This window comes from Rutilus rutilus (assembly GCF_951802725.1).
Source record: "Rutilus rutilus genome assembly, chromosome: 21".
Lineage (NCBI taxonomy): Eukaryota > Metazoa > Chordata > Actinopteri > Cypriniformes > Leuciscidae > Rutilus > Rutilus rutilus.
The window spans coordinates 29,158,114-29,183,376 of record NC_140226.1 but is presented as its reverse complement, the minus strand read 5'-3'; the positions used below and the strand labels follow the sequence as shown (position 1 = coordinate 29,183,376).

General features: G+C 40.8%; 1 protein-coding gene across 3 annotated transcripts; it reads left to right on the top strand.

Annotated features, from left to right (window-relative positions):
- Window positions 1-158: 158 nt before the first annotated feature.
- LOC311280899 (calpain-1 catalytic subunit-like) lies at window positions 159-19,632 on the top strand. Of its 3 annotated transcripts, none has more exons than XM_084393422.1 (12): window positions 159-285; window positions 5,020-5,264; window positions 6,424-6,496; window positions 6,653-6,771; window positions 6,861-6,994; window positions 7,626-7,800; window positions 8,068-8,142; window positions 8,961-9,046; window positions 16,862-16,936; window positions 17,017-17,177; window positions 17,423-17,590; window positions 17,821-19,632. In XM_084393422.1, exons 2-12 carry the CDS (start codon window positions 5,028-5,030, stop codon window positions 17,859-17,861), a joined length of 1,344 nt encoding a protein of 447 aa, XP_084249548.1. In that variant the 5' UTR covers window positions 159-285; window positions 5,020-5,027; the 3' UTR covers window positions 17,862-19,632. The 3 variants fall into 3 exon arrangements, with proteins under 3 accessions (XP_084249548.1, XP_084249547.1, XP_084249546.1); XM_084393421.1 differs by lacking the exon at window positions 159-285 and adding an exon at window positions 4,551-4,729; XM_084393420.1 differs by lacking the exon at window positions 159-285 and adding an exon at window positions 4,620-4,729 and having other exon boundaries at window positions 17,423-17,586; window positions 17,685-19,632.
- The last annotated feature ends 5,631 nt before the right edge of the window (window positions 19,633-25,263 follow it).

Sequence of the window (25,263 nt, the reverse complement as noted above, 5' to 3'; positions counted from 1 at the left end):
GTTTTCCCAGCTAAACTGCTCCAAATCCAGAAAACTATTATTTATGGGACAGTGTTTTGCTCCATTTAGTTTCTGGAGGAATAACACTGCAGTTACGGGTTTCTTACAGTAGAGGGCAGCATTTCACTAAAACAATGGACATCACATTCACAACAAACACAGGTAGAAGTGAGAGCATTTACTGAGATCCGCCTCGGTCAGCCGAGAAGTATCGCTGTGTACACCTGTAACATGAGCCTCAAATGCGTCTCTTTTGACGGTTGACCTGGTATGAGTCGGATTCGGGTGAGCGTCTCTGGTTTTGTAACTAACGTTAAATCATCGCTAAATCAAAGTGTTGCCGGTGTTGTCAGAGATTGACAGGTTATCGTCTTCGCTGTAGCCCCTGTTGATGCCATAACTAATGCCATAATTATAATGGCAAAACGCTCGTCTTTCCATTAACGGCAGTCAAAAGTAGCCCTCTATTTCAAATTAATTTGTTTTCACAAATCACGCCATATGTTTACTTCAACTAGCCTATTTCATTTATTATAGTAGATATGTGAACACTATGTTTGGAGAGCATGAACTTGACATAAGATCACAAAACGTCTTGGGGTTTATTAGGCTATTTAGCCCTCCACTTTTGATCACCTCATTTGGATCTTATTAGGCCTACCAGGTGTAACTGAGGTCTTAGAGAGCCAATAGCTTACAACTTTACTTATAAAAGTGATTATTCAATTATTAGAATTAAATGATTAATATTACACCATTGTCCTTCTAGCGGTTAAAACCAAAATTGCATGCATTTTGCAGAAGAACGTTGTTTTGGTTCCGACCTGCAGATACTCACACTGGGAGAAAAGAGATCGAGATTATCCTACTGCTCATTAAACACTCACTGCTAGGCTTAAAGGGTTAGTTCACCCAAAAAATTCTGTCAGTAATTACTCACCCTTATGTTGTTCCAACCCCTTAAGACTTTTGTTCATCTTTGGAACACAAATTAAGATATTTTTTATGAAATCTGAGAGCTGGATCACTCCTCCATAGGCTTCTATGGGATCGAAACTTGCCGGCCCAGAAAAGTAAAGACATCGTTAAAATAATCCAAGTGACTACAGTGGCTCAACCATAAGTTTATCAAGCGACGAGAATACTTTTTGTGCGCAAAAAATAAATAAAAATAACAACTTTATTCAACTATTCATTTTCTTCTGAGGGCCTGAGTGAATTCACGTAACAGCGCAGCGCTTCTGTGTTGGACGTCACCACGTAGGCTCACTATTGGTCGACGCTGGTCATGTGTGTGATGCGTGAGCCTACGTGGTGACGTACAGCACAGAAGCGCTGCGTATCCATTGTGGATCCAATGTATCCATTGGTTGTGTCTTTTGTGTTCATCATGTGAAAAGGTTTGTGAGGGGGGTAACCACAAGCAACATAGGCTAACTTACCAGTTTTGGAAATGTTGTTTTGAATGTATTTAGGGTTGCCAACTTATGGAAAGGAAAATAAGGGACAATCGTGGTTCTTTATAGGAAAATAAGGGACAGAATAAGGGACACTGCAGTTAAAATGTGTACAAAAGATGTATAAAAGGTTCTCAGACAAACACATTTGGTGCATTTCGTGGAAAAAATCAACCAAATTTCAGAAACATTCCCGTCTCATATTTTTGATTTTGTTAAAATATTCTGAAGAAATACAAACGTAAATGAAGAATAATGCCAAAATATTAGGCTACATGTGATGGATGTAGATTTACTGAGTAATTTACAGTTTTTAAAATGGGTCAAAATGAGAATTTTCACCTGAGATTTGGAGTCAGATTACAGGGGGGTTAAAATGACTTTAGAACTGCATCATTATTTTACTTTTACACAGAGATTGTTAGGTCTATTTAGCTAAATCGGTTGACTTTAGCCATCTTCGTTTTATTATAGCTATGCCAACGGTGACATTTTAAAAAAGGGAAAAAGCACTGGGCCTACTTTTGATTTTTGCGCAAAGTTTGCCTGCAACTCATATTAAAAATATTTTTATATCCTTTTAGATTCTAATTCTTAACACACTTTTTTTTTTTTAAGGCCGAATATGGTTAATTTAAGTCCCAATACATAGGGATGTTAATGTGGCTCCATGAGTAAATTATCACTCATTTTCAATGGTCGCACATTCTTTGAAGATCACAATTGAACGTTACTGAGTGCCATAAATAGTATTTTTCCAAAGTTTGTGTGCCTGTAACTAAAAGTAATATAAAGTCATCTTAATATCCTTCTATATTCTCATTCTTAATAAACTTTTCTTTTGTAATCTTCATTTTAAAGGCCCTATATGGTGCAATCCTAGATATAATGTGGCTCCATGGTCAAATTTTACCCATTTTCTATACTGTAGCTACACCAATTGATATTACTGTATCATCAACCTCTATTCAAAGCGATAAACATAAAGTTTTTTTTTTGTTGTTGTTTTTTTTTCAGGAAGATACATAGATGGCATAAAATATAAAAGCACAATAACTGAATGTCTTTGAAATTACAGCACAAAAAAAAAAAGAAAAAAAAAAGAAGCATTTATAAGACACTTAAAATTCTGACCTAGGCCTAAATGTTTTTGCAACCATGTATGAATAAATGAAAAGTGCGTACTTTCCAGATAAAGAGAACTTGGATGATTAGTATGGGCTGCTTTTGGTGCTTGAGATTTTATTGGTTATTTTGTGTTTCAATAACGAGGTCCAACAAGTTGCCTAGGCTACTGTACAAGTTACTTTAATGTAAAATGTTTTTCTCTATTTAACATTAACTTACAATAGTGAAAGATTTTTGATAATGTCTTCCCTCAGTCACTGACTGCAGGGCTGCCAACTCTCACGCATTCACCGTGAGACTCACGGAAGAATTGACACTTTTCACACACTCTCACGCCACACATCCATTTTCTCACGCACAGAAAAGTCGGGAAACAAAGAGGACACTGAGACCGACAGACAAGACGAGACAAGGTTACTTGTATAAAAAAATCTCAGCTCTCAAATTCTGTCAATTTTATTACGAAATTCAAACAATAAATACCGTTTGGGCGCTTGTAAATGTGACGTGACAGATCCCTAGCGGCACGTGAACCGATAATCTCTACTAGCTAGTAAATAAACACGAATGAACAATGTTTAAAGAGACAGTACAACTTACCGAAATGTATATTCCTCATACATAATATTGATCAATCAGTGTTTTTCAACCACGGAAAGAGGTCAATAAAACAGCTGGAGAACAATTATGTCACATAATATTTAGCCTACCTCAGGAAAGCCATTTAATGACCATAATAGAACATTAGTTGGCTAGGAAAAAAGATAGAGAGTATTTTGCTAAATATGTGTACTATATTACATATTTACTATATTTTTACTTATATCATTAAATAAAGTTGTTATTATAATAAAAAAACCTAGTTATTTTAACCTTAAATAATACTACCATTATTTTAATACCTATACCTATCTTGTGTACCTAATATTTATCCAAATGAGTCAATATTGAATCAAATCACAAGAATTGAATTGAAATTGTGAAATTTGTGCCAAGCAATGATAAAAAAACTGTAGCTTACCAGAAATTGTAATGTGAACAGTGTAACATGTTGTCACTAAACCTAAAATTCTGTGTAGTTACTAAAATGTTTTGACAATCACAATAGACTTATTGTGATGCAGAAGAAAGAAAGCCATACAGGTTTGGAAAAAATAAGAGGGTGAGTAAATTATGGCAGAATTTTCATTGTGGGTGATATCCCTTTAATGCGCAGCATACTTACATTTAGGATGAGTAGCCTACCCAATGAATCAGAATTTGACTTATTAAAAAAATATATAAATCAAAACTAATAAAGGTTTATGTGTTTTCCTGGACTTGTATCTCTAATCGAATAAAACTGTTTGTTCCTCTAAAAGTTTCAATATTCTATTGTATTGCTTTATTTTCCTGTTACAATTAATATTTTAAGTTGTGGTTCTCTCTGTTCAGTCTGGCATCAGTGTGATGTTCCGTATTAAAGTAATTCAGGCAAAGTTTCAGTTATATGACTAATAGTATTGATTCATTGTTCTTTTAGAATGAAATGATCATGTCAGAAAAAGCTAAATGGATAAGGGCTTTAGTTGGCTTTTACAGCAGGACACAACAATAAGTATTCTATTCTTCTGAATTATAATTGCCCCACCTCAAAAAAAAAAAAAGAAAAAAAAAAAGATTGGAATGTTACTGTCTAACACTAAGTGTATTTCTATAGATGAAGTCTAAGTTTTATGTAGTTTGTTGTTAGACCGATGCCACAATGTTCTTAGTTACTGTTCATAATTATGGTCATTATTGTGTGTCCCTTTGTGGTCTTGTCAACCAATCTAACACACTAACCTTTCTGTCAAAACATTAATTGGCTTAGCAACAATCTTAAAAATACATTTGATGTTCTTGAGCGCTTTCCGCGCTCATTTGCATATAACATTTTTTTTGAGTTAAGGCTATATATGGTGAAACTGTTACGCAACTGCACAGGTGGGAGGAATTTGGAAGTCTTTTTCAGTTTACGCAATAGTGTCCCTGAGCAAAACCAAACCTACACACTGCTCTACACCCTTCCTGAAAACATCATTCGGTCTGAGCGCGGAATTCCTGAGCCTAGGGCAGAACAAAGAGAATCGGTCAAACCTAGTAAGAGAAAACTGCTCAATTAGGTGAGTTGTTATCCTTGAAGGTGAAGTATATCATTTATATCTTAAAAACTGAGTTTAATATCTAATTATATTGTAAGTCTCTTAAAAGCTATCAAGATGTGTCTTCCAAAGGGACAAGATTTCCCTCCCAAACAGATCTAACAAGCCTAGAGTCTCTAATCTCTTACAGGTCTTTGGAAACAAAACATATTATAGCATAGTGTTGTGTCATCTCACCAGTAACAGATGCCAGATGTGACACTTTTATCTGTTTTTCTTTATATTTTTTCCTAAAAATCCGACTTTTACAGCTGTAAAAATGCCACCACCTCGTGTGAAGAGAATACCCGGGGATAAACAGCCCACAAGAGACAAAACGGGAACTCTTGACGTCCCTTTGAAATTCTTGGATCAGGACTACCAGGAGTTGAAGAAGAGCTGCTTCACCAGTAAAAGGAGATATGTTGATGAGAAGTTCCCTTCAGACAGCAGCTCCATTGACCCAAAGAAGAAACTTGGATTGGATATGAAACAAATCAAATGGTTGAGGCCATCCGTAAGTTACCTGTATTGACTTTCCATCTTCAGACCTTCAGAAACTTTCAAGAAGAGTTTATAGACATTATTGTTTGAACGGATCTAAAAGAACTTGAATATTACCATCATCAATTGTTGCTAAATGTCTCTTAGGGCTTGTAAGAACAGGTTTATCTGTAGCATTTCCCAACATATTTTCATTTACAATTCTGGCAAGGGGTCTTAAAGACACAATATGTTCTATTTTTGGATTTAAATGCCTCAAAACCACTCAAACAATGTTATATATTTTGTTGACGTAAACTTGCAAGATCCCAAATTTTTCCAACAATGTTTAAATCCAGAGAAATCAGATATTTTAACCAGTGTAACGGCCTGTGTCATTATATCGTCTGTCAATGACATATCCATGTTACCGGTATAGACGCTTTAATATATTGTTTATAATATGTATATTATGTTATGTGTTATTGCTTGAATCTTTTGTTTTCTTGATTTACCGCGAGTAACATGTTTGTACCATGCCTCAGAGACAATGTAATTCAGTCAAGTGGCTAGCATGGCATAATCAAAAAGAGTTTGTAGTAAAAGTACAGCATTTTTTCCACCATACAATATATTTTAAAATTAAGTGCATGCCATTTAGCAACACAAGTCACCCAGCTTTTAATAATATGATATTCTAATATCGATCTAGCTTACTGCAATGTGCAACAAGTGTCTCATACCAGCCACCGAGCGAACGCACAGAGTAACGTTAAAATAACTTTCAACACACTCAAATGTATTTTAGTAAGATTGTAAAACAGCGCTGTTACCCCACAATTGTAATTTATCAGATAAAGTGACCTGTATGAGAAGCAAATCAGCACTTGCAGCTGTTTTATTAGAATGAAATAAAATGAGGGGAATTTAAGTGATTAGACATAACTGTAACAAAGTTTAAGTTCAGGAAAGGAGGTGAACTTTAAATGTAACTTTAACAAAAACAGCAAGGTAAAATGTCCCACGGCTCTTGGCCCGCCCTGCTTCATACCACAGTAACGTTAATAAAATGAATACATTAGCTCCCATGATTCCACGTTCAGTCACTTTAAGTGTCTTGAAAGCAGATTCAAAATACAAATGCCCAGTATTTCATTGTATAATGTATTAATTTAATTATTCTCTCTCTTTAGAAAATAGTGGCAGACCCTCAACTCATTGTTAAGGGGGTTTCCAGGTTTGACTATTCCCAAGGATCTTATTTAGGTATGTTTATATCTGTGTTTATTACATACTCCAGTAGGTGTTGGTTTTGAATGATACTGTATCTATGCAGTAAATCACATCACTCTATAGACCAGAATGCCTTTTGTTAACTCAATGAAAGATCAATTTTTGCTAATGTTTGTGCTTTTACCTTAGGAGACTGCTGGTTTCTTGCTTCAGTTGGAGCTTTAACCTTTCAGGAGGATGTCATGGACCAGGTCATGCCAGTTGGCCAGTCATTTGGTGAAGATTATGCAGGGATATTTCACTTTAGAGTGAGTTCTTTGGTCTTTTTCAAAATAACTTAAATACATTTTATGAAATCAAATGATCAGTCCTTAAGCCTTCTGCTTTATTCATATAGTTCTGGAGGTTTGGGAAATGGATTGACGTTGTCATTGATGACAAACTGCCAACAATCGATGGCAAGCTCATTTTTGTTCATTCAAAAACATCTAATGAGTTTTGGCCTGCCTTGCTGGAGAAAGCTTATGCCAAGTAGGTTTATTCTTAAAATGATTCTTCTTTCATAGTATAAAAGCATGTTTGTTTATTGAACATAAAAATATTACGTTACACTTGATTTTACAGTATGCTGGTAATATAAGGTAACTACATGGGTAAAGGTTAAGTTTAGGGGCAGGTTCAGGGTAGTACCTAGTTATTACCCAGTTATTGTAATTGCTATAATAAGTACGTATGTACATGGGGAACAAGACTGTAAATAAAGTGCTACCAAATATTATTTAATCATAATTACAAGAGATTTTGGCCCTTTTTATGTTGTGTATGTACCCTGGTTCTGAAGTTGCCTTACAGATAGAAGTAATGGACATTGTCACAATGATAACAGTCCAAACCCGGTCCTGGAGGTCCGCTGTCCTGCAGAGTTTAGCTCCAGCTTGCCTCAACACCCCTGCCTGGAAGTTTCTAGTAAGCCTAGTAAGACCTTGATTAGTTGGTGTGTTTAATTGAGGTTGGAGCTGAACTCTGCAGGACAGTGGCCCTCCAGGAGCAGGATTGGACACCCCTGGTCTATTTTAATCATCAACAATTTGAGTAATCCCACAGAATCAATCATTAAAGGCTTGTTGGTCTACTGTATTGAAATGTAGAATTACTTTTACAGGGTGTGCGGCTCCTATGCTGACATGCACGCTGGTCTTGTATCTGAAGCTCTGTTGGACTTCACTGGTGGCATCCACGTGCACTTTGAAACAGCAAAAACTTCTACTGATTTGTGGAGCCTGATGAACCGTGCAGCAAAAGCAAAGGCTCTGATGGCCTGTGGCACCTTTCTGGGGGTAAGCGGTGACCTCAGGCTTGTCCTTTCATTACCGTGACATATGTTATCACCATATCCATCTAAAACACTGTCACTTAAGTATTTTGCATTAAAGATTTCAATGATCAATTAAATACAAATTACTATAGTGAACATTTCTAAAATGTAAGATGTAGGGAACAATGTAGAGCATTAGCTGTACAAAAAACTATTTTTCCTATTTCCTGATACATATTTCACCAAGCAGCATTATTGATTCAATATGTCTTTTTTCATACCATATCAGAAAACATCTGCAAACACAGTATTACCCAATGGCATTGTTCAAGGCCATGCATATACAGTGACGGAGGTTTACAAGGTAAGTCTGCACAGAATCAAATGTCAGATCACAGTGCCATCAGATAAGATAGACAGACAGACAGATAGACATACAGATAGATAGATAGATAGATAGATAGATAGATAGATAGATAGATAGATAGATAGATAGATTTTCTGAATTTGTTCTCCATAGGAGCATCACTTTTTCCATTGCATCATTTCCAATCCATTTAGTTTTAAAACCTCCTGCACTTTAACTTTGTGTTGAATTCCTGAGTAGTGCCCTCAAGGCTCTGTTCTAGGACCTGTCTTCACATGTAACCACCTGGGAAAATGTTCAATAAGCCTGAGGTTGATTTTTATAGAAAGACAAGTGTTTAACTACAACAGGGGTGCCAAATCCTGTTCCTGGAGATCTATCTTCCTGCAAAGTTCAGCTTCAAACACAACAGAACCAGCTATTGTAGATCTTCAGGAGTGCTTGATAATTACAGACGGGTGTGTTAGATCAGGGTTAGATCTGAACTCTGCAGGTTTGATCTATTCTATAGGAACAGGACAGGCAACCCTGAACTACAACAATACTTGCTTTGTTCTCATATTAACCATTTTTGTTATTGTGTACACCAGTATTTATTTACTAATTGCATTCAGATGTATTCAGCATATGAGCTCCACACTTTGGTATGTCCTTTGTTCAGTTTGCATTCATTCCTGTGTATCTCTTACGTCAAGCCTGTAAATAGTCCTTAGTCCTGAGGTAAATAGGTTATTTCACAATATCCCTGGTGAAATGGCAAATGGCATATTCTGTATTTATGCATTAAAAGTGTCATGTCATGTTGTATTCTACAGGTAACATGCCGAGAAAAAACAGTTCAGCTGGTGAGAGTGTTGAACCCTTGGGGAAAAGGCGAGTGGACCGGTGACTGGAGTGACAAGTAAGAGTAATATGAAATTATAGGTTCACTAATCACAACACTGATCAAGTGTCACTCTTTGTTTGTACCACTAAATGATTCATGACTATTATATTAAGTATAAATAAATAAATAAAAAGTCTCAATGAGTTTGAGAGTTGTATTAAGTTATTAGTATGCAAATTTAACTTTTTTTCAGTTAGCTTGTTAGCTTTCAAACTGTAAATCTTTAAAAGTAATTTTGTAGTAATTTTTTTCCATTTCAATCAAGATGGGGTAATTCCTTGAATATCTGAAGAAAAACCAAAACCTTATGTTAAGATGGCTCCTGCACTGAGTATTGTTTATTAGGCAATGGCATTGAGAAACGTTGCATGTGACAAACGTTTGCCGTTTTTTCATTGAAGTAGTGGTTTTATCTCGCAATTGTCAGTTCCCTTTCAGTCGCTCACGTTCGACGTAACCTCGACGTGACGACGTAATTGGGATCGCCTCGAGAGACCAATCTACTTCGAGAGTATTAAAATGAGCCAATGCATATTGGCATGTGATAATTGCATCAGCTGCTCTGCTTGCAGCGCGAGCATATAATGAGCAGAAGGTGCGTCGCATATTGTCTTTCGCTTCGGAGCCGAGCGGTTCTACTGTTCCTGCTCTACAATCTTCTGAGAGTGTTAAACTTCAAAAGAAGAAAACGAGTCTGCTTCTTCAGGAGAACGCCTCTTCAGGCTGGTGTTGGTTTTACAGCGCAAACAGCGCTGGCCGCAATCTCACTGAGAGCAAAACAGCTGTTTTCACAGCTCAGAATGTTGCGCCTTCAATGAGAATGTGAGTGCTCACATCAGGCTTGCACTTTCGTCCTGTTTGCGTAGCCGCGGTCATCCCTGGGTGCTTCAGCACCAGAGAGAGCAGTTTTTCCTGAAAGAGCATACACGGTTTGACACTGCGTCTTTCTCAAGACGTCATTCAAACCGTGTGTTTCTGGATGTGGTTGTTTCCTATCCTCATGTGACGACCACGATCACTGTTTCACATGCCTCGGCTTAAGTGTGCTGAAACTGTGCTTGTGGGTGGCTTATGTTCTCTCTGAGAGCATAACCACGTCGGCACGTTGTTCATCTTGCCTTTCTCATTAAGGTGTAAGTGATCAGCGTGCCGTGTGCCGTCGAGCTGCCGGCTGACAGCGCGGGTTGTCACGGCAACCCAGCGCGCGTCGTTCGGCGCTCTAGATGCGCAGCCGAGACTCAAGTGCCTTAACGAGGTGGAGTCCCCTCGTCTATGCCCCAATCTAGTTCTTCTTCTGGTGCTCCAGAAAAGGGCTATTTCTGCGTATAGCCAGGGTGACCGGAGGATTATAGTGAGGGCTTCCCCGCCCGGTAACCAATCCATGTGGACCCCTCACTCCTCTATCGCATCGCAAACATGTTGAGACTCTGTTTGTGGGTGGTTATATTCTCTTATGAGAACATGACCACGTCAGCATGTTGTTCGTCTTGCCTTTTTCATTAAGGTTGAGTGATCAGCGTGCTGTGTGCCGTCGAATTGACAGCCACATTCACTGTCTCGCATGCCTGGCAGCTTCTGGATGGGATGCTGGTCATTCTCATGATGGACCTAGCATTTAATTCGGGGCTCCAGGGGAGGATTAGACGTCGATCGCTGCATCAGAGGGAGGGCTGTTACGCTCTGGAAATGAAGATGATGCTGAGCTCCCACTATAATGGTGTGCATGCTCATGCTGAATCAGATTCAGACTTGACAGCCATGCTTTCCCGGGTTACACTGGGGACGCATAATTGCCTTGCCCCGCCCCCGTGCCTTCCCAGATGTGTATGAAAAACTTTTTGCAGTATGGAAGCATTTTGGTGCCAATATGGCAAGCCAAATGTGCCAAAAGCTGCAGAAAGTTTTTCCTCTCTCACTACCCTCAATGGTGGGGCGGCAGTGCTACTGCAGGCCGCCTCGTCCCTGCATGTGACCAAACAGTCATAATGCATGAGGGTAGTTCTGAGTCGGGGTTGAGCTGCGCCTGGTGACTGACCGTGTTAAAGTCAGAGCGCTGGCCCTCAGCCGGATGATGTCCACCCTAGTGGTCCAGAAGCGCCCCCTGGCTAAACCATGCAGAGGTGTGAGACATCGCCAAAGTTCGCTTTCTCAATGCTTCCATCTCACAAGGTGGCCTTTCGGCGACACTGTTGGAGACTGTGCCCAGCGGTTCTCCGCAGTTCAAGCTGAGGTAACCAAAAGCTTGCCACAATGTGCTCCCTGAGACACTGGTGGGCCCTTAGTCTGTTTGTCGGCAAGGATGTTAGTCTCCTGCGAAAAACAAAACAAAAAAACTCCGCCACAGCCAGCTCTACTGTGACGTTTAGCTTCGCAGGAAGACGGCATCGCGTCTCAGCAACCCTGAGACGGGTGACCCAGAGTCAGCTGCTCTTCCCTGGAGGATGGCCGGGCAGAGAACTTTTGTTGAATCATACTGTTCCGCTACTGGCGTCTCAGCCAGCGGTACCACATTCTCAGAAAAAGCAGCTTCTTTATCTCTGGGTCCCAAGAGAGTGAGGTTGGTGGTGTGCGACGCTATGCCTTGCCACCCTCTGCCCCCTCTTGCTTCGCCAGTGGTAGCCTGATGGGCTCGAGGCCGCGCCTATGCCGTCTCACTCATCCCCTGCCGATCGGTGGAGTCAGGTTAGTGTTGCACACTCAGACCCCACTTCGGGCCGCTATGCCATCCGAGTTGGGTCCCTGCATTCCGCCGTGATGCCCCACCTCGGGTACGTCTGTCGTGCCGTTGGTCCTGCTTGTACGGTGTCTGGGAGCCTGGCTAGCGCTTCCCAGCCCATCTCGCTGGCTCATCCGTACCATCAGACTCAGCTATGCGATTCAGTTCGCCCGACTGTACCCAAGAAAAGCAGTGGGTTATGACCTATCTTGGACCTGCGTGTCCTGAACCGGTCCCTTCACAGGCTGCCGTTCAAGATGCTTACGCAGAAACACATTTTCAAATGCATCCGTCCCCAAGATTAGTTTGCAGCGATCGACCTGAAGGACGCGTACTTTCATGTCTCGATTCTCCCTCGACACAGACCGTTTCTTCGCTTTGCGTTCGAGGGACGGGCATATCAGTACAAAGTCTTACACTTCGGGCTGGCCCTGGTGCCCCGCGTCTTCACGAAATTCGCGGAGGCAGCCATTGCTCCCATGTGCGAGGTGGTGTTCGCATTCTCAACTACCTCGACAACTGGCTCATTCTGGCCCAGTCGAGAGAGCAGTTGTGCGAACACAGGGACATGGTGCTCAGTCACCTCAGCCACCTAGGCCTTCGGGTCAACTGGGAAAAGAGCAAACTCACCCCCGGGCAGAGGATCTCTTTTCTCGGTATGGAGTAGGACTTGATCAACATGACAGCGCGCCTCACAGAGGCCCGTGTCCAGTCAGTGTTGAGCTGCATGAGCACGCTCAGACACAGAACAGTGGCACCACTGAAACTCCGTGGTAACGCTGCTCGGATTGCTTCATATGAGGCCGCTCCAACACTGGCTCCACGATCGAGTCCCGAGATGGGCGTGGCAGAGCGGCTTGTGCCAGGTCCAAGTGACCCCGCACTGTCACCAAACTCTCAGCTTGTGGTCGGACCCTTCGTTCCTGCGGGCAGGTGTTCCCCTAGAACAAGTGTCCAGGGATTCTGTGGTCTCCACGGATGCCTCTGCCACCGGCTGGGGGGCCACGTACAATGGGCATGCAGCTTCAGGTCTGTGGACGGGGCCTCAACTGCATTGGCACATCAACTGCCTCGAGTTGTTAGCAGTACATCTTGCGCTGAGCCGCTTCAAAACGCCGCTACTAGGCAAGCATGTACTGGTCCGTACGGACAGCACTGCGACCATTGCGTACATCAACCGCCAAGGTGGTCTACGCTCCCGCCGCATGTCACAACTCGCCCGCCATCTCCTCCTCTGGAGTCAGAAGCATCTGAGGTTGCTTCGTGCCGTTTACATTCCCGGCCTGCTCAATCATGCAGCCCGACAAGCTCTCACGGCAGCAGATGCTACCGGGAGAATGGCGACTCCATTCCCAGGTGGACCAGCTGGTTTTCAGGCGCTTCGGGACCTCACAGGTAGATCTGTTTGCCGCCCCGGACACGTCTCACTGCTAGTTGTTCTATTCACAGAACTGTGTGCTCTGGCAGTACGCAAGTATGCATTTCCCCCAGTGAGCCTTCTTGCACAGACCTTGTAGCAGGTCTTGCTAGTTGCGCCATATTGGCCCAACCGGACCTGGTTCCCGGAACTAGTGCTCCTCGCGACAGCCCCTCCCTGGCCCATTCCTCTGAGAGAGAACCTGGTCTCTCAGAGATGGGGCACCCTATGGCAATGCGTCCAGACCTCTGGAAACTCCATGTCTGGTCCCTGGACGGAACGCAGAGGGTCTAGGTGACCTACCCCCCGCGGTAGTTGACACCATCACTTCCGCTAGAGCCCCCTCTACGAGGCGCCTCTATGCGTTGAAGTGTAACCTGTTCGTTGACTGGTGTTCTTATCACGAGGAGAGCCCCCGCTCTTGCTCGATCAGAGCCGTGCTTTCCTTCCTGCAAGAAGGGCTGGAGCGAAGGCTGTCTCCCTCCACCCTTAAAGTATATGTTGCCGCGATTGCCGCACATCACAATGCAGTTGAAGGTACATCATTGGGAAAGCACGACCTGATCGTCAGGTTCCTGAGGGGGGCGAAGAGACTAAATCCGCCTCGCCCACTCTATACCCTTAGGATTTGTCTCTGGTCCTTTCGGCACTTCAGAGACCACCCTTTGAGCCCTTGCAATCAGCTGAGATAAAAATCCTCTCCTGTAAGACAGTTCTCCTGCTTGCATTGGCCTCCATCAAGAGGGTAGGGGACCTGCATGCATTTTCGGTCGACGAATCGTGCCTAGAATTCGGCCCGGATAACTCTCATGTGATCCTGAGACCCCGGCCCGGATACGTGCCCAAGGTTCCTACCACTCCCTTGCGGGACCAGGTGGTGAACCTGCAAGAGCTGCCTTCGGAGCAGGCTGACCCAGCCCTGGCTTTTCTCTGTCCCGTTCGCGCTCTGCGTCTGTACGTGGACAGAACGCAAAGTCTCAGGACCTCAGATCAGCTCTTCGTCTGTTACGGAGGCCAGCAGAAGGGAAAGGCTGTCTCCAAGCAGAGGATGGCCCACTGGATAGTGGATGCCATCGCCTTGGCTTACGAAGGCATGCCCTGCCCGCCTGGTTTGAAAGCCCACTCCACTAGGGGTGTCGCTTCTTCTTGGGCGCTGGCACACGGCGCCTCGCTGACAGACACCTACAGAGCTGCGGGCTGGGCGACACCTAACACGTTCGCTAGGTTTTATAGCCTACGTGTTTAGCCGGTTTCTTTCTGTGTGCTCGCTTCAACCAGCCGGTAACACCGAAGTTCCCACTCTAGAGTCGGCTTGCTGCGCCACTCCCTTCCACTGGAACGGATATGTGCGCTTTTTGCTCCAGTCGAGCTCCCCACTTAGGCGAACCCTGTGAGTTCCTCCGCACCCCTTCGGCAGTCGGACATTGCGGAGCGTCCGACTCCAGGCCTAGTGCTCGTATGCTTGTGTAACTTGTGCTAGGCTGGTTTCCATATGTGGTGATCCCTGTGGCGATCCCATATGCGTATTCTTCCACGACCAGCTCCCTGCGGTGAGGCCGTGTCTTTCCCTTGGCAGAGTCCGCTCTGCCGTCACTGTCCGGTGCTGCCTCCCCCTTCTCAGGCTGGAGCCACCCCAGTGACATTCCATATGTTGCATTGCCCTTTCGGCCAGTCCATATGCGCATTTTCCACATGGTACCTCCCTTCTGGCAGGATGTGGCCTCCGCAGCTTCCCTTTCCTCTGGCACGCTTTCCCAGTGTTATCCAAGAGTTCCACTGTGTGGGGTATAACGGAACAGCAGTTGAACTCCCTCTATGCAGGTCTTCCACCCCAGCCAGTTGGGGGTCTGAGAGTCTGCGTAGGGCGCTGGATGTGGCAGCAACCGTGCCGTTTTCCAGGGGATCCCAATTACGTTGTAACGTCGACGTTACGTCGAACGTGAGCAACTGAAAGGGAACGTCTCGGTTACTAATGTAACCCTCGTTCCCTGAAGGAGGGAACGGGAGACGTAACGTCCCGTCGCCACGGTTGCTGTCCATCGCTGTTTGGCCGAACACGTCACGGCTCCTCAGCGTAAAACAATATGCGACGCACCTGCTGCACGTTATATGTTTGCGCTGCAAGCAGAGCAGCTGATGCAATTATCGCATGCCAATATGCATTGGCTCGTTTTAAAGCAGAATTTGGTAACTTTTTTAACTTAATAAAATTGTCTAGAAATCATTTGGATGGTTAAACAACCTGTTCTGGTGATATTGGTGACTTTCTCCGCTCCCCCCAGCGTTCCCAGGCGGAAAACCAACCTTGCAACTTGGGGACTACCGTCCCGGCAAGATAGAAATTGGAAGTCTCGTGAGAAACGAGAACGAGAACGAGCTTGAAACACAAATTGCTTTACGGCAATTCGACATAAACACACATGCATGTATGATGTATTACCCACCTCGGTAGGCATAGCTCCACACGATACAGTTGGCTTGCTCCGATCATAACAAACGCACATGAGCAGCGGTAGAGAGGGGGAGGAGGCCGCCGCAAGTGAGTTTTTTACGACAGTGTTGTGAAATATACGCCCCACAGCTGTAGGGGGAGCTCGTGGGGAAAACATGCGACAACAAAAGGGAAAATCAGCGAAGAAGTGACTAGAGTTCGCTAGAGTTGCCGAGTTCTGCTTTAATACTCTCGAAGTAGATTGGACTCTCAAGGCGATGCCAATTACGTCGTCACGTCGACGTTACGTCTCCCGTTCCCTCCTTCAGGGAACGAGGGTTACATTAGTAACCGAGACGTTTTCCTTCATTGTTAGAGCGTGCAGGCCTCTTTGACTACTAAAAATGTAAGGTTTTACTTTTACGACAATGTTGTCAAAAGTATTACCATCCACTTTGTAAAGAAACACTACACACCTATAGACTGAACATAATATGACATGCGCATGATGTCACCGGTTTCACAAACCTTCGTTTTTGTACTTTACACAGAAATTATAACATTATCGTTTTCAAAAACTTGCACAGGCCCCCAAAACGCTGTAGTCGTGTAAATAAACGGCCAAAACGTTTTCTGTTTTTAGTTTAAAATCTTGTCTAGTCTTGTTAAGGAATGTTCACACTAACATAGATTAAATCGCTGGAGGTTGTCAAGTGCCGTTGATTTTTAATTTGCATGAGTTACTTCAATGGTCACTGCTAACTCCTATTCACTGAAGGATATTTTGAACGAATGAGCTTTTGTTGCCTTTAGTCTTTTGTTATAGAATATACCTTTAAAACAAAAGCCAGTTCTTTAGTGACTTCACTTTCTGGGAAATGTCATCATTTGGGTGGGGAACAAAGGACAAACATCAATTACTTTTAAAAAGAGTTGATGAATTCTGATGTTTTGTGCTATGGTCACTTTAAAGCATCTGTAATCTGTATTATAATGTATAAAAAGATGGTTAAACAATATTAAAATGGACTTTAAATTGACTCTGATGTACAATTGCTAACTTTATTTCCATCCTTTTTGTTATCTTATTTAATTCTGTGCCATTGGAAATTCAACTATACTTTTTAGAGAAATACTAATTACAACAGAACTTGTACTTTCAGTTCAAAAGTATATCTGTTTTTTCCCTCTTTATTCGCTGCTGTTAGTTTCTCAGTTAGCATAACCCCATGTAATATTTTAATATATGCTTTTGCATAACTTTAGGTCATCGTTGTGGAAAAAAGTGAGTAAGGAGGAGCGATCCAGGTGTCGTTTTTTAGCCAATGACGGGGAGTTCTGGTGAGCATTAACTGTAGTTTCAGATATGATCTCTAGCATTAATGAATCAAATGTTTTCAGTTACTCATATTTTACTGCAGGATGTCAATGGAGGACTTCACCAAAAACTTCGAAGACATTGATATTTGCTGCCTCAGTCCTGAGTTTCTGGACAGTTCCTCTGAATGCAAATGGACTTCCACATGTTACAAAGACAGCTGGGTTGATGGGACTACAGCTGGTGGCTGTCTCAATAATAAAGGTAGCTCATAAATATAATGAGAGAGAGTGGCATGTGAGCATTTCATACAATTACATACTAGCATGCATGAATAGAAATATTAGATACAGCATGCAACATGCTTTTTGGGTGTCTATAAAATTGGCCATATGGTTGTGTGTGTGTGTGTGTGTGTGTGTGTGTGTGTGTGTGTGTGTGTGTGTGTGAATGTTTATGTGTACCTACTGCATGTACCTCAAAGGTCTGATTCAATGGATGTCTTGTAGACTCCTTCTGGATGAACCCTCAGTTTCGGGTGAGGATTGAGGAGCTTGATAAGGAATGCAGTGGTCAGTGCCCTGAAAACATACTGGTGTCCCTCATGCAGAACCATGAGAAGAGAAACAGAAGTGAAGTTTCTGACTTTGCCATCGGCTTCGATGTTTTTGCGGTCAGTATTAACAAATAACTCTATTGGAGTCACAGAAAATACAGTAATTTTGGTTTCCACTTATTAATGGTGTGCTATTCTATTTTCTACTTCAACAGATTCCACCAGAGGCAAGTAAAAAATATAATTCAAGCTCAAAAGTGTACAACTTTGCTTTTAAAATGCATAAATTACATGATATTTACTAAATAAACTGGTTGCTTGAATACAAGTTTATATTTAATTCTCCTTTAGATGAAAGATGTGAAGCTCCCGGACAAGTTCTTATACCGTAAACGCCCTATTGAAGGTAGTGGGAACTTCATCAGTGCAAGAGATGTGATGAGATTCTTCAAGCTTGAACCAGGAGAGTATCTCATTGTACCGGCCACTTTCAATCCTAAAGAGTGTGCAAAATTCATATTGTCCATCATCTCAAAGAGTGAATCCCATAAGAGAAATAAGAAACCTGAGATGACATATTTATGAAATGACCTATCAGTGACTCCAGATAAATGAAAAGACACGACTGCAGTACTGACAGTTTCATACATCAGTGCTATATTCCCCGGGGAGTTTTGTTGTTTACAAGCATTAATGTTTCTCTTAAACTATTGTTATTTCATGTAATATCTGAATTTGTGAGCTGTGAAATTAATGTTATTAGTCACATTTATTGTTGTTTATGTGTAAAGTTTTTGATTTTCTGTCATGTTGTAACGTTGTGTTTGGGTCAGGTCAGTCAGTAACATAATGACACCTTGTTATAATGTAATTTCAGTGACTGAGTGCCCATCATGTCTTCAAAATTAATCGTATAGACTGAAGTGTCACAAAAGATCCAATACTAAAAAAATAAACAATGTTTTTCAAATAATTATTTTCCCATATGTTATTTCAAATGTCTGATTACAATTTTAATATTTGCTATGCAATAAGACTGATTGACCGCTAGTGCGGCTGCGTCGAGTTTTTCCAACTAAACTGCTCCAAATCCATAAAACTATTATTTATGGGACAGTGTTTTGCTCCATTTAGTTTCTGGAGGAATAAGTGAAGTGCCCCTTTAAGTATTGAACTAACACTGCAGTTACGGGTTTCTTACAGTAGAGGGCAGCATTTCACTAAAACAATGGACATCACATTCACAACAAACACAGGTAGAAGTGAGAGCATTTACTGAGATCCGCCTCGGTCAGCCGAGAAGTATGGCTGTGTACACCAGGGGCCTGTTTCAGAAAGGAGGTTAAAGGTAGGGTAGGTAATCCTTTTTCAAAAAAAAAAAAACATTCCAAATTTGTTTAAACTGTCTTTATATACCAATACATAATTAAAATGTAAGTACTCTGAAAAAAGAAAATATAAACATCGAGTGACTGTAGACCTTTTAATCTGCAATAAACACAGCTCATTATTTCCATTCACTCCCACCCCCTCCCTTCTGAGCTCCTTCCAAAGCCACGCCCCCAAAACACATGAACGCGCGACGCCAAACGCTCAGGCTGGAACAAGACGCATTTATTACCTGAGACGAGTGGAGAGGAAGGAGCGCAGTACATACAGTGACATCATGTCAGAATCACATGTAATAAAATACCTAACTTTATCACTATGAATATAAACAAATAAGATTTATTTTAGTACTCACTCACTATCAAGCTAGCATATCGATACTGGTAAAGTTTCATTCGGTAACGAGCTATATTTATAAGGCAAAACTAAAAACAGGTTGCATTGATACACGTTTTTCCATTACCATCAGTTACACTGTGATGAAGGTGAATTTCGTGTAAGATTCATAACATATACGGTGTTTTGCATGTAAGAGTTTCCATGATGAAAACATTGTTGACTCTAATGAAGACTAACGTACACTCCGAGTCCGGAGACAAGTACCGCATCGTCGGTTTGAGGACAGGTCCGGGGTTGAGGGCGAAGCAGAGGAGGTCGTTCAAGAGTGCGGGCAGGGTCCGAGGAAGTAGTTTTTGCCTTGTTTGCCTTCGCTGACTGCATATGCAGGTGCTTTGAGCTGAATATTTCCGGGAACGGTGACATGTGATGAGTGCACGCAGGGCAGCGCGCGCAGTGGGGCTCGGGCACGAGACATGAAGGCATCTGATTGGTTCTTTACATTCGCACCGAATGGCAGTGATTGGTCAGAGTTTTTACTGCCCTACAGCTGCTACAGAGGTCTGATTTTTTTTTCATTCCTTTTTCTAAACACATAATGTATTGACTACTATCAGGATGGAAGGACCATTTCACCCAGTATAAAAAAAAGTGTTTCTGAACAGGATTACCTACCCTACCTTTAAGTGAAAACTCTGAATATGTTAACCCTGAAATGAGGGAAACTCTGGGTTTTCTGTTTCAGAATGGGAGGTAGGCCTATGTCAAACCTGAGAAAGCAGAGTAAGTCAAGCCCGTTTCTGAAAGAGAGGTAACTTATACTCAGAGTCAGTTACCATGGTAACTTACTCTGTGAACCTAACCTGGTCGGGAGCAGGTTTTCTTCGGTAAACCCAGAGTTTCTTTCGGTCTCCTCCCCTTTTTTAAAGAGGAAGCGGTGTTTAAACACCTCATTCATTCTTTCAGTAAATGTATTCTTTGCTGTTTTTTTCTATTTTTTTAATAAGATGAAGTCTATATAACTCCTTAACTGACAACTGAAAATAGACAGTAGAGTTATTAGAGTTACATAATGTAGTTCTAAACAAATTCTACAGAATTAAACTCTGGCATTTACTGAAAATCACTGAACTGTGTTCATCTGTGCAACAGAAGTTGATGGACCGTCCTCCTGCTGTTCTTCCACACTCTGGGGGCGGGGGGAGAGATAAGAGTACCCGTTTATACTTAGATTTAAACTTAGAGATTCTATAGGCTACTCCACATAAAAAATGTGCAAAAATCTGAATGTGTTGATTGTTTGATGTGTAGACACATAATATTAACATTACCTCTGTAGGCCTCTCTGTGGCAGCAGAAACTCTTTATCCCCATCGTCCTGTGAAGATGAGCATTTGGTCGAGTACACTTTATAACATTATTTGTCATAATTTCTGGTGTATTGAGTAGGCGATTTACAACTGCCTGGGGTTCTGTTGGGACAGGAGGCTCCAAAAGACAGATATTACCATCAGAATCTGTTGGGACCAACAAAAAACCCAAACCAAAGTAAAATAAATGGAAATATCAAAAATAGCCTATATAAAAAATAACATATGTAAACCTCTTACATTTTATGAAGGCCCTTGGATCTTCGGGAGTGACTGGCTCTGATGAAGTCCCTCAGCCAAAAATGCTGCTGCACTGCTAGACACTGCATGCTATTTAGTTATTTAATATGTCAAATGTTTGTAAAGTCAGGTAGCCTACATCCATGATATGCTCAAGCCTTACCTGATTGAATTATGTTTTTATATTTCATTTTCAGCTGCTGCCATGTTCTTTTAATACCTGCAGGATTGCACCTACATGAAAATTTAAATTAGGTTGAATAACATACTGTTCTTCCAGTTTCACCTCTGATATTATAATAGTTGGGTAAGTTACTCTAAAATAGTTATTAATTACTAACTACAAATGACATCTTCAACAGTGTAATTAGATTCATGTAATAATGACTATCTTTAGAAAGCATTGGTCTACTTATTACTAATTACTAAATCCCATATCCACCTCAACCACTTGAACAATACAAGGAGAGACAAGAAACTGCACTTTTAATGCTTTCAAATAAACAATATACAATTGCATGAGTTATTCTTGAATTGACCAAAGTGTTTAGAGGGAGAAGGTTACATAAACCTTTTAAAAATGTATGTTAAATATACAGAATTGTTAGTCTAATGCAATATACATCAGATTTTACTTTAAATTACAGAAGAATTAAGACTGAGTAATCCCTTTAATTAAATTACAGTAGATTACTTGGTAATTAATTACACCCATCACTGTATAACAGTAATTCAAATGTAAACTTATGCAATGACTCGAGCAACTATTTTCTCCCTAGCTAACTCTCTGTCCTTCGCTGCTGGAGCCAATATTTGAATAATAATAATAATATGTGTTCGTACTCTCCATATGCTTGCAGAAGAGAAATATGCAGACCTCTTTTTGTCTGGCGCTGTTGCCATGGTGACTCATAATATCTGCGCTCCATTGATAATGGCTTTTCATAGTTGTGGTGCACGCGCGAGTCGTGAGTTGGTTGAACTACCTAATTTCAGCTGTTCTGTAACCGAAAACTCAAGAGTTTCCCATGTCAGGGTAAGTCAACTCAGAGTTCAAGTTTTAACTCAGAGTTGGTTGAACCATCCTTTCCCTGCCCCTGTAACATGAGTCTCAAATGCGTCTCCTTTGACGGTTGACCTGGTATGAGTCGGATTCGGGTGAGCGTCTCTGGTTTTGTAACTAACGTTAAATCATCGCTAAATCAAAGTGTTGCCGGTGTTGTCAGAGATTGACAGGTTATCGTCTTCGCTGTAGCCCCTGTTGATGCCATAACTAATTACATAATTATAATGGCAAAACGCTCGTCTTTCCATTAACGGCAGTCAAAAGTAGCCCTCTATTTCAAATTAATTAGTTTTCACAAATCAAGCCATATGTTCACTTCAACTAGCCTATTTCATTTATTATAGTAGATATGTGAACACTATGTTTGGAGAGCATGAACTTGACATAAGATCACAAAACGTCTTGGGGTTTATTATTGTAGGCTATTTAGCTCTCCACTTTTGATCACCTCATTTGGATCTTATTAGGCCTACCAGATGTAACTGAGGTCTTAGAGAGCCAATAGCTTACAACTTTATTTATAAAAATTATTATTCAATTATTAGAATTAAATGATTAATATTACACCATTGTCCTTCTAGCGGTTAAAACCAAAATTGCATGCATTTTGCAGAAGAACGTTGTTTTGGTTCCGACCTGCAGATACTCACACTGGGAGAAAAGAGATCGAGATTATCCTACTGCTCATTAAACACTCACTGCTAGGCTTAAAGGGTTAGTTCACCCACAAATGAAAATTCTGTCAGTAATTACTCACCCTTATGTTGTTCCAACCCCTTAAGACTTTTGTTCATCTTTGGAACACAAATTAAAATATTTTTTATGAAATCTGAGAGCTGGATCACTCCTCCATAGGCTTCTATGGGATCGAAACTTGCCGGCCCAGAAAAGTAAAGACATCGTTAAAATAGTCCAAGTGGCATAACTTACCAGTTTTGGAAATGTTGTTTTGAATTTAGGGTTGCCAACTTATGGACAGGAAAATAAGGGACAATTGTGGTTCTTTATAGGAAAATAAGGGACAGAATAAGGGACACTCAAAATATTTGTACTGTACCACACAGTGCATATCATTTTAGCATCTGCTGTTAAAATGTGTACAAAAGATGTATAAAAGTTTCTCAGACAAACACATTTGGTGAATTTCGTGGAAAAATCAACCAAATTTCAGACACTTTCCCGGCTCAAATTTTTTATTTTGTTAAAATATTCTGAAGAAATACAAATGTAAATGAAGAAGAAAGCCAGAATATTAGGCTACATGTGATGGATGTAGATTTACTGATTAAAATGGGTCAAAATGACAATTTTCACATGAGATTTGGAGTCAGATTACAGGGGGGTTAAAATGACTTTAGAACTGCATCATTATTTTACTTTTACACAGAGATTGTTAGGTCTATTTAGCTAAATCGGTTGACTTTAGCCATCTTCGTTTTATTATAGCTATGCCAACGGTGACATTTTAAAAAAGGGAAAAAGCACTACTTTTGATTTTTGCCCAAAGTTTGCATGCCTGCAACTCATATTAAAAATATCTTAATATCCTTTTAGATTCTAATTCTTAACAGACTTTTCTTTTGGTTTCTTAACTTTTAAGACCGAATGTGGTTAATTTTAAGTCCCAATATATAGGGATGTTAATGTGGCTCCATGAGTAAATGATTACACATTTTCAATGGTCGCACATTTTCTGAAGAACAAATAATGTTGAAACTAGATATGTACCTTGTTTTTTTTCTTTTTCTATCAACACAATTGAACATTACTGAGTGCCATAAATAGTATTTTTCCTACTTATTTTAAATAAGTTTGTGTGCCTGTAACTCTAATATAAAGTAATCTTAATATCCTTCTATATTTTCATTCTTAATAAACCTTTTGTAATCTTCATATTAAAGGCCCTATATGGTTCAATCCTATAGATGTAATGTGGCTCCATGTTCAAATTGTTGAATTTTACCTATTTTCTATATATACTGGAGCTACACCAATGGATATTACTGTATCATCAACCTCTATTCAAAGCGATAAACACATTTTTTTTTCTTTGTCAGAAAGATATATAGATGGCATACAATATAAAAGCACAATAACTACTTTGAAATTACAGATTTTTTTTTTTTTTTTTTTTTTTTACAAAAAAATAAAAAAAAGCATTTATATGGCACTTAAATTTTGAACTAGGCCTAAATGTTTTTGCAACCATGTATGAATAAATGAAAAGTGCATACTTTCCAGCTAAAGAGAACTTGGATGATTAGTATGGGCTGCTTTTGGTGCTTGAGATTTTATTGGTTATTTTGTGTTTCAATAACGAGGTCCAACAAGTAGCCTACTGTACAAGTTACTTTAATGTAAAATGTTTGTCTCTTACTATTTAACATTAACTTACAATAGTGAAAGATTTTTGATAATGTCTTCCCTCAGGCAGGGCTGCCAACTCTCACGCATTCACCGTGAGACTCACGGAAGAATTGACACTTTTCACACGCTCTCATGCCACACATCCATTTTCTCACGCACAGAAAAAACAAAGAGGACACGGAGACCGACAGACAAGACAGAGCAGGTTACTTATCATATAAAAAAATCTCAGCTCTCAAATTCTGTCAATTTTATTACGAAATGCAAGCAATAAATACCGTTTGGGCGCTTGTAAATGTGACGTGACAGATCCCTAGCGGCACGTGAACCGATAATCTCTACTAGCTAGTAGGCTAAATAAACACGAATGAACAATGTTTAAAGAGACAGTAGCCTACAACTTACCGAAATGTATATTCCTCATACATAATATCTATCAATCACACTGAGTAAAATAATATATAATAAAAAACGAGTTATTTTAACCTTATTACCAGCTGATAAGGCTCTCTGTTTACAGCATTAAAGGAGAACTCCGGTCAATTTTAACATTGAGCTAATTTTTTTGTACATTTGGAGTGCTGTCAGTACAGAGAACAACGACAAAAATCGGTGTTGCCTACACCGTGTTATCCTTGTTTTAAAATTTGCACCCTGTTGACTTCAATGGGGCAAGTTTTAAACCTGCTTTTAGCCTCTTAACATCCTTGATGTGTCATTACAAGTGCACAGGTCATGTGAGTGATTCCTTCGGAGTGAATGCGTGAATCTGACTGCAGTAGATGTGAAATAAATATATAAAAAATTATGTTTATTCAGCCAGCGCACATACCTGTATTTACATTCTGTTTTCGGTCGAAGTCCACAGTAATCGATTGTCCAGTTCACGCGCATAGGTTTAGTACCTATGATCACGCGCGTGAACTCAACAATCGACTACTGTGGACTTCGACCGAAAACAGGATGTAAATACAGGTATGTGCGCTGGCTGAATAAACATCATTTTTATTCATATCTTTCACATCT